The sequence below is a fragment of the Venturia canescens genome, chromosome 8 (assembly GCF_019457755.1).
Source record: "Venturia canescens isolate UGA chromosome 8, ASM1945775v1, whole genome shotgun sequence".
NCBI lineage: Eukaryota > Metazoa > Arthropoda > Insecta > Hymenoptera > Ichneumonidae > Venturia > Venturia canescens.
In genome coordinates this window covers 9,402,533-9,412,194 of record NC_057428.1, presented here as the reverse complement: position 1 = coordinate 9,412,194, position 9,662 = coordinate 9,402,533, and the positions used below count along the sequence as shown (strand labels likewise).

General features: G+C 35.5%; 1 protein-coding gene across 1 annotated transcript; it reads right to left on the bottom strand.

Moving 5' to 3' along the window:
• Positions 1–633: 633 nt before the first annotated feature.
• Positions 634–9,660, bottom strand: LOC122414450 (uncharacterized). Its single transcript, XM_043425724.1, has 12 exons — positions 9,648–9,660; positions 9,439–9,553; positions 7,986–8,153; positions 7,829–7,909; positions 7,523–7,582; positions 7,352–7,426; positions 6,993–7,049; positions 6,822–6,896; positions 6,463–6,519; positions 6,097–6,201; positions 5,917–6,030; positions 634–844 (listed from the first exon to the last, which is right to left on the bottom strand). Exons 3-12 carry the CDS (start codon positions 8,134–8,136, stop codon positions 666–668), a joined length of 954 nt encoding a protein of 317 aa, XP_043281659.1. The 5' UTR covers positions 8,137–8,153; positions 9,439–9,553; positions 9,648–9,660; the 3' UTR covers positions 634–665.
• Positions 9,661–9,662: the final 2 nt, after the last annotated feature.

Genomic DNA, 9,662 nt, shown 5'->3' with positions numbered 1-9,662 from the left:
AATTGCGAGTCATTTATTATTTTGAGCCAATTAAATTATTTCAAAAAGCGAAATCACTCACTAAAAATCATTATTTGAATTATATCGAGTCAAAAGAGTGAGATCAGCAAGAAATCCACTCGAACAATCAATTTGTATTGTATAGAGTCAAAAAGTGAGTCTCTAAGAATCATAGCTCAATTGTTCAATTCCTAATAGCGTTGGCAAAATAAATCAGAAATTAATTATTACGAGCGAGACTATTAGTGCGAGCGTAAATTCACTGTCGAGATTATTATTGTTATCATTGCGAAAAGTATTAGAAATTTGACATTAAATAATTGCGAAAATTGTCACAAAGAAAAATACCGGAAATAAAATTTTTCATGCAATTAAAATAAAGCGGAAAAACTCGATTTCAAATAAAAAGCCTTTATTTTTGTAATTTGGTTTAAAACGATTAATAATTGAATAAAACATTTGTCATTTCACTCTAATTTCATTTTACTTTTGTTTTTCCTTCATGCCCGCTCTTCTTTATTATCGAATTGCTCGAATCTTGGCGTGACGGTGTGCACAAGCATAAACGTACCGTTACAATACATGGAAATATAGGATAGGACATATAGGTATGCAAAAAAAACACGAAAGAAAAACTTGGGAAAGGCATTTATTTTTTATATTTTTTAAAAATCCTCTGGTTGAAACACCCTCCGAGGGGCTTCGGACGCTACTGTCCGACATATTGGGCAGCGCCGTTCGCGATACTCGTTCCACAGTATGTCTGCGCACGTAGAGCAGCAGCAGCAATGCCCACACGGCCAGTAAATGTGAGTTGCCGATGTCAATAGACACACCTTGCAGACTGTAAAAAAAAATTGTAACACGGAGTACACAAGTTCGAGACAATAACCAACTAAAAATATAACTATAAAAATATCTAATGTTAGATGATAGAAACACGGGCTGAAAAGGCAGATTCATGGAGGGCCCGTCAATTCATGTGCCAAGATAGGCCCAATGTACATCTAAATGTAAAAGATCTATTGATTATTGAAAAACAATTACAAACATGAGCTCCGCATAACATGAATATCGCATTTTCTAAAAGTGCATAAAGCAAGCATTATGAAAACTATAAGTCACATGAACGTGGAGAAAGAGAGGTCATACGGATCGTGTATCTGACGCCTAGGTACAGCCAGAACTTGAATCTTTTTTGAATATGAAAGTTATATACTTTTTACCCCCGTTACTCGTTAATAATTACAACGCAACTGTCAACTTGGACTCAAAACCGCATGAACACCGTATTTCTTATAAACGCATAAAACAAGTATTAGCTAAACCATAAGGCCACGTTGACTCCGAGGAGAAGCGGCCCGAAGAATAACTAATACATGTCTCAAACACCAACTTCACCGCGGGCCACGTTGACTCCGAAGAGAAGCGGCCCTACGGATCGTGTGTCTGGCGCCAAGGTATAGCCGGCACTTGAATCTTTTTTAATATGAAAGTTATTTACTTTTTACCCCCGTTACTTGTTATTCATTACAATGCAACTGTCAACTGGGACTCAAAACCGCATGAACACCGTATTTCTTATAAGCGCGTAAAACAAGTATTAGCCAAACCATAGGCCACATTGACTCCGAAGAGAAGCGGCCCGAAGAATAACTAATACATGTCTCAAACACCAACTTCACCGCAAGCCACGTTGACTCCGAAGAGAAGCGGCCCTACGGATCGTGTGTCTGGCGCCAAGGTTCATGACAATCGATCATTATTCAATAAGGAATTGTTTAGATGAAAATATGAGTGCAAGCATTGATGTGAATACAAGATTCTGTTTTTAATGAAAGTGTGAAAACATATTTTTTGTCCAGCGCATCAAATTTATTCGTATGTAGAATGAATTTAATTATTTCACGCCTTGAACGTGATGTTGATTCGGGTATAAATATTATGAAGTATAAGCAGGATATTTTTTTTCACCGCGTAAAACAACTAGAAAAACTGAGGGCTACATTAAATAAGAACAGTTACAAATACTCTAATCGAACGTCGGTTCGAAACAACTTCATAATTTTTTAGCAGGAATGAGATGAAATTGATCATTCAAATCATCTGAACCCAAAATTGCAAAAATTATTCACCTTCTATATAAAATCCTGGAGCCTTAGAGGAAAACGTTTTGGGAGTTCTAATTCATACAGTTTTCTGCCAACTAATTTTTTAAATGATCCGTATAAACCTTTCTTGCAACGTCAATATTATTGGGTACGAGTTATTTCATGTCAATAAACGTTTTGGACTGCTGCTAATTAATGCCCAACTGCTGGGAAGCTATCATGCTCAATTTTTGATGAACAATTTTGAAAAGAAAGGCTTAAGTTTCCTGGGATTCCATTGTCAAAACAAATTCATGCAGTTTGTTTCGCAGCATGACTTTTTCGGATTGAAAAATTTTATGTTTAAAATATAAGACGCGAATTGAAGAACGTAAAATTTAAATAGAGTTGTTACGAGGGACCAATAAGAAAAGATACCGTTTTCCTTGGCACATGACTTAAAAAATTTACTGAGTTCTCCTTAGATTTCTTCATTCGTTAACTATAGTCCCAAAGGTATCTCAGACTTTCTTCTATTCTTCACGAATAGCACATGGGCCAGTGAATGGATGTTTTTTTTGCTCACTTTTCCAATAATAGCTAATCTCAATGCAAACCGAATGCAAAATGTTTCCCGTTACACTCATCGCCATGTTCAAAATCAGCCCTAATAATTCTTTCGTCGCTCCTAATGTTTTTATCTTTTTATTTTACTACTATGATTAATTAAGTGTACCCCAAATCTTCTGCTGTCTTGTTTCGACGGTCTCTCTTTATTCTCGAAGATCGCTTGTAATCCATACCCAATTTCTCTTACGGAAAACATCAATTCGACCCCGCACCCCCCCTTGTTCTCGATCGCGGCCAGAACATTCAATCCTTGGGTTGGCTGAATACCATCTCACTAAGTAATTCCCATCTTTTCACCTAGTTCTTCCCTGTACAATTTTTCTTTTTCATTTTCAAACCTCATTCAAAGTGATTCCCCTCACATTCATCGCCATGTTCAAAATCAGCCCTTATAATACTTTCGTCGCTCTTAATGTTTTTATCTTTTTATTTTACTACTATGACTAATTAAGTGTACCCGAAATTTTCTGCTGTCTTGTTTCGTCGGTCTCTTTTTCCTCTCGAACATTGTTTGTAATCCATACTCAATTACTCATTCTGAAAACATCAATTCGACCCCCCACCTCCCCGTTTTCTCGATCGCGGCCAGAACTTTCAATCCTTGGGTTGGGTGAATACCATCTCAGCAAATAATTTTCATCTTTTCCCGCGTTCTTCCATGTACAATTTTTCTTTTTCATTTTCAAACCTACTTCAAAGTTTTTCCCCTTACATTCATCGCCATGTTCAAAATCTGCCATTATAATTCTTTTGTCGCTCCTAATGTTTTTATCTTTATATTTTACTACTATGACTAATTAATTATACCCCCAATCTTCTGCTGTCTTGTTTCGTCGGTCTCTCTTTCTTCTTGAAGATCGCTTGTAATCGATACCCAATTTTTCTTCCGGAAAACATCAATTCGACCCTCCACCCCCCCGTTTTCTCTATCGCGGCCGCAACTTTCAATCCTTGGATTACCTGAATACCATCTCAGCAAATAATTCCCATCTTTTCAGCGCGTTCTTCCATGTACAATTTTTCTTTTTCATTTTCAAACCTCATTCAAAGGGATTCCCCTCACATTCATCGCCATGTTCAAAATCAGCCCTTATAATACTTTCGTCGCTCTTAATGTTTTTATCTTTTTATTTTACTACTATGACTAATTAAGTGTACCCGAAATTTTCTGCTGTCTTGTTTCGTCGGTCTCTTTTTCCTCTCGAAGATTGTTTGTAATCCATACTCAATTACTCTTTCTGAAAACATGAATTCGACCCCCCACCTCCCCGTTTTCTCGATCGCGGCCAGAACTTTCAATCCTTGGGTTGGGTGAATACCATCTCAGCAAATAATTTTCATCTTTTCCCGCGTTCTTCCATGTACAATTTTTCTTTTTCATTTTCAAACCTAATTCAAAGTTTTTCCCCTTACATTCATCGCCATGTTCAAAATCTGCCATTATAATTCTTTCGTCGCTCCTAATGTTTTTATCTTTATATTTTACTACTATGACTAATTAATTATACCCCAAATCTTCTGCTGTCTTGTTTCGTCGGTCTCTCTTTCTTCTTGAAGATCGCTTGTAATCGATATCCAATTTTTCATCCGGAAAACATCAATTCGACCCTCCACCCCCCCGTTTTCTCTATCGCGGCCGCAACTTTCAATCCTTGGATTACCTGAATACCATCTCAGCAAATAATTCCCATCTTTTCAGCGCGTTCTTCCATGTACAATTTTTCTTTTCCATTTTCAAACCTCATTCAGAGTGTTTCTCCTCACATTCATCGCTATGTTCAAAATCAGCCCTTATAATTCTTTCGTCGCTCCTAATGTTTTTATCTTTTTATTTTACTACTATGATTAATTAAGTGTACCCCAAATCTTCTGCTGTCTTGTTTCGACGGTCTCTCTTTATTCTCGAAGATCGCTTGTAATCCATACCCAATTTCTCTTACGGAAAACATCAATTCGACCCCGCACCCCCCCCCCCCCCTTTTTCTCGATCGCGGCCAGAACTTTCAATCCTTGGGTTGGCTGAATACCATCTCACTAAGTAATTCCCATCTTTTCACCTAGTTCTTCCCTGTACAATTTTTCTTTTTCATTTTCAAACCTCATTCAAAGTGATTCCCCTCACATTCATCGCCATGTTCAATATCAACCTTTATAATACTTATGTCGCTCCTAATGTTTTTATCGTTATATTTTACTACTATGACTAATTAATTATACCCCAAATCTTCAACTGTTTTGTTTCATCGGTCTCTCTTTCCTCTGGAAGATCGGTTGTAATCCATACTCAATTTCTCTTCCGGAAAACATCAATTCGATCCCCCATTCCCCCGTTTTCTCGATTGCGGCCGGAACTTTGAATCCTTCGGTTAGCTGAATACCATTTAGCAAATAATTCCCACCTCTTCACCTTGCTTTTCCATGTTCAATTGTTCTTTTCCACTTTCAAATACAATTTAATGTATAACACATACTCATCGCTATGTTCAATGTCATCCCTTATAATTTTTTCGTCGCTCCTAATGTTTGTATCTTTTTATTTTTCTACTTTGACTAATTTATTGTTCCCCAAACCTTCCGCTTTGTCGGTTTTTCTCGGGCTAAGTTTTAAGAGCGACGAATTCGAAATGCTGTGAATTTTTAGCGGTCCGAATTCTTATTCAGTGAATCCTTATTTGGGGTCGATAGTGATCTTGCAACGTTTGAGCCAGAAAATTAGTTCATCAAAAAGAGCATCTACAAAGTACTCGAGGGTTAATTTTCGTGCAATCAAAATAGAGTTATGACATCTTTTTCCATATCGATATTTTATATTGCAGTGTTCCGATTAACATAAGGACTCGTATAAGACTCAGTAATGTAGTGAGTCGTGAATAAAAGTAGTTTAAATAAGTTTGTGAAAACCTCATTTCAAAGGAAAGTGAATTTGCAAAATTATGCATATGTGAAACCAAGATCCTCTTTATCCTATAATAAAACTATTTTGAAATAGGTCCAAATAAAAGCCAACATGCTATTGTTAATATTGAATATTTTCCTATTGATGCTGATTTTGTAATCAAAATTGTTCCATGCGGTGCCGAGAATTAATAGAGTGTCGCACACGAATTTTTAGCAACGCTTATGATTTTGTTCCATAAAAACACAATCGAAAATGAACGAATAGTCGGTCTAATGAATGAACAATGTGATGCATTACCATTGTTCTGCATATTTTGGAGCCGGTTCCCTGCTGTACTTAACTGCTGCCCAAGTTCGATATTTCCCGAATTTGAACCATCTTGTCTTCGTATAATCGCTCTTCTTCTCATATCTGTAATTTCGAACAATCATTGATATACTCCCTAAGCCATGCTTTTTACTGAATGCATTGTCTAACCTTTTCGACGCTTGTTACGTTTTTGCTTCTTCAACGCCTGTGTTGTCGAAGAGGTTGGAGGGTCTGGAGTAATTTCCTCTCTCCTTTGCCTTGGAAGCGGATTTGCTATTATGAAACACAGAACAAGATGGTGAAATATGCAAGTCTTATATATTCATCAGAAAATTTGAGACACATGCTTGCATCAGATCAACAATAACCAGGGTTATTGGACTGTGGGGATGCCCTTGATACTTCTTCATTGAAATTTCTTATGTTTTCATTCCTGGCTGAAGAAGCAGCTCATAGAAGAACAATTTAGTATTTGGATGCAGTATAAATCAATGAAATAATAATAATTCCGAAAATCATTTCATGAATAATTACCATTCCTGTCAAGTGACGAAGCGTCCGAGTCGTCGTCGATTAAAATCGGCTGATTTTCTGTGGAGCAAAAAATCATGAGAATTCTTCTTTGCATCTGATATTTGCGATCGCTTAGATAAAAATTCAATGCAAATTATTCTGAGTGTTGGTCATTAAAAATATAAACACGATTTTATTGAACATAGACAGTTGTGGAGAAAGCTCGCCTACTTTCTTCTCACAGTTTAATACGTCAGCTTGTTAAAATATACATGTATCAATTGAAGCTTTCAATTACTATGTATAATTTCTTTTTCAATTTAAAAATGAGAATATTTTGAGATACTGCTTTGTGCTTGCAATGAATCGAAAATAATTACCAATTATGTTGGGTTGTGGGAATGTCCTCCGTTCTTCATCACCCAGAAGCAAATTTCCCACATCTTCATTGTTGGCTGCAAAGAATAAGTGTACAAAAGCAATTAAGTTTTCAATTGCAGTATAATCGAATACAATAAAAATGGTTCCAAAAACAGTCTTATGCAAATTACCATTAAAAACAAGTGACGAAGCGTTCGAGTCGTCGTCGATCACAATCGGCTGGTTTTCTATAGAGCAAAAAATGATGAGGGTACTTTCTTACATCTGATATTTGCAATCGGTTAGATAAAAATTCAATGCAAATTATTCTGAGTGTTGGTCATTAAAAATATAAACACGATTTAATTGAACATAGACAGTTGTGGAGAAAGTTCGCCTACTTTTTTCTCACAGCTCAATACGTCAGCGTGTTAAAATATGCATGTATCAATTGAAGCTTTCAATTACTATGTATAATTTCTTTTTCAATTTAAAAATGAGAATATTTTGAGATACTGCTTTGTGCTTGCAATGAATCGAAAATAATTACCAATTATGTTGGGTTGTGGGAATGTCCTCCGTTCTTCATCACCCAGAAGCAAATTTCCCACATCTTCATTGTTGGCTGCAAAGAATAAGTGTACAAAAGCAATTACGTTTTCAATTCCAGTATAAACAAATACAATAAAAATGGTTCCAAAAACAGTGTTATGCAAATTACCATTAGAAACAAGTGACGAAGCGTCCGAGTCGTCATCGATCACAATCGGCATAACTTGTTCTACGGATAAAAAATTCATATATATTTTTAATTTATTCGAAATTGCATTTTTTTAAATTGTGATTATGATCTAAGCAAATTTTTTAAATGTTACTTATTTTAAAAAGTTAGTACGTTCATTATATAATTGAAATGTTGGAGGAAGCTACTTGACATTTTTAAGAAAGGAAGATACTCGTGGTATTTCCTTTCGTCTATTACCTAAACAGAATACAAAATTTGCTTCGACTAATCGGTATTATTTACCATTTTCTTGAAAAGTTATGGAATTGTCCAGGAGCCATCGTGGTGGTTCCTCAGAGAATATTTCTCGCTCGAAATCTGGATCTAAAATGAATTCGGGGAGATTGTACTTTGCGACCATGATTCATAAGCCTGAATTAATGTAAACAAACAATTTTACCTAATGGATTGACCGATGGAGTTTCCTGCAGCTCATGTTCATGAGCCTCGTCATTTTCTTGCATATCTTCGTGATTAGCCATGATTATTTCGATATTGCCTTTTAAAGCCGCTGCCTTTTCGATGAATTCATTTACCGTAATTTCAAGCATGTGCAGCTCACGCCACGCTAAATGGAATATTAATAGATTAGCTATTATACAAGATGTGCCTTTTTTTGTTTTGGACACCGATGTTTTTACACGTCTTCACATATTTAAGTAATATATCAAATAATACTTGCGCTCTGGTCTAGTGGTTAGCGTACTTGCCTCTAAACCAGAGCATCGGGAGGCCCTCGGTTCGATTTCCGATCTCGTAGACTTTTTGCGAGAATTAAATATGAACGTAACGTAGCTCCAGACGTATGTATGAGTCACCCACAGGTGCCTGTACCTGTGTGACACATGCATGTGACTGTAGTACATATTTACATTCCCGCGATAAGGCGCGATGTAGCTCTGATACCGCGAAGCGGGCCGAGGGCCTCAAGTACATTCAATGTCGTAACTCGAAAACGATGGGGTTCTGTTTATGGAATTTTGACAGAAAAAAAAGTTTTATCTTTTTTCGTTTTCTAATTAATTAGAATTTTATCAGATTTTTTCCAAGATTTTATCAATAAGGTTTTCAAGATATTTATCAATGAAAAATTCTAATATAAAAATGAATCTTCTTTTACTTTATAGATATTCTAATAAGATTCCATAGTTCACGAAAAATCTGGATCAACGCCGAGAGCACACAGGTTAAAACTCAGGTTAAAAAAATTTTAGAAAATAATGCGATGAAACTCTAATGAATTAAAAATAAAAAAAAAAATACTTTTTCTGTGTTAAAATTTCATTCAACTTTTCTAGCTTGTCGTCGGGAAACTGTGCCCTGGTAGTGTACGTAGCAATATAAATGTGTTCTAACCGATATTTTTGATCAAAATATTTTTGGTTAAAAACTGGAAAAAAAGTATGAAAATTTATTTTGTTTTTTTTTCGTACTTTTTTCAGAAAACTACAACTCAAGACGAAAAAAATGACCTATTATTTTATTTCGATATCTCTGTTATTAAAGAAGTTATGGGCGTTTACAAAAGAATTGTACGAAATTTTTAAAAATCTATTGTGATCAGATAAGTTGAGGAAAATATCTAAAATAATTAGGAATGACTTCTTTCAGTAAGTACAAAATAGAAAATTTTCAGAAAAATCAAAAATGGTCGGGGTCACAGTTTGGTCGGTTTGGTATGGAATGACCCATCTATATTCGAAATATTATTATAGATATATATACTATCAAATAACGTAAAAATATATTCGCAAATTACAAACTGAAATTACGGTAAACAAATATGATAACCTATCTCTAAGGCATTCAGTTATTGCTGATTCGGAATCAAAATGATCTTTATTTAATCTAACCTTTTATCAATTTCTTTTGCTTGAAGACTGTCGAATAACGTGCGTGCCTGCCGATCGGTACATTGTTTTTTAAGTGTTCGATGTCCGATCGAACGTTGGCTTGTAGTTTGAGTAGCTGTTGGACAAAATTGTCAATATTAATCCCATTTCATCCCTTTATTGAAAATAAGAATTGCGTGTAGTTACGTTCGACTGCAAACAAAACCTACAAACAAAGTCCCAAG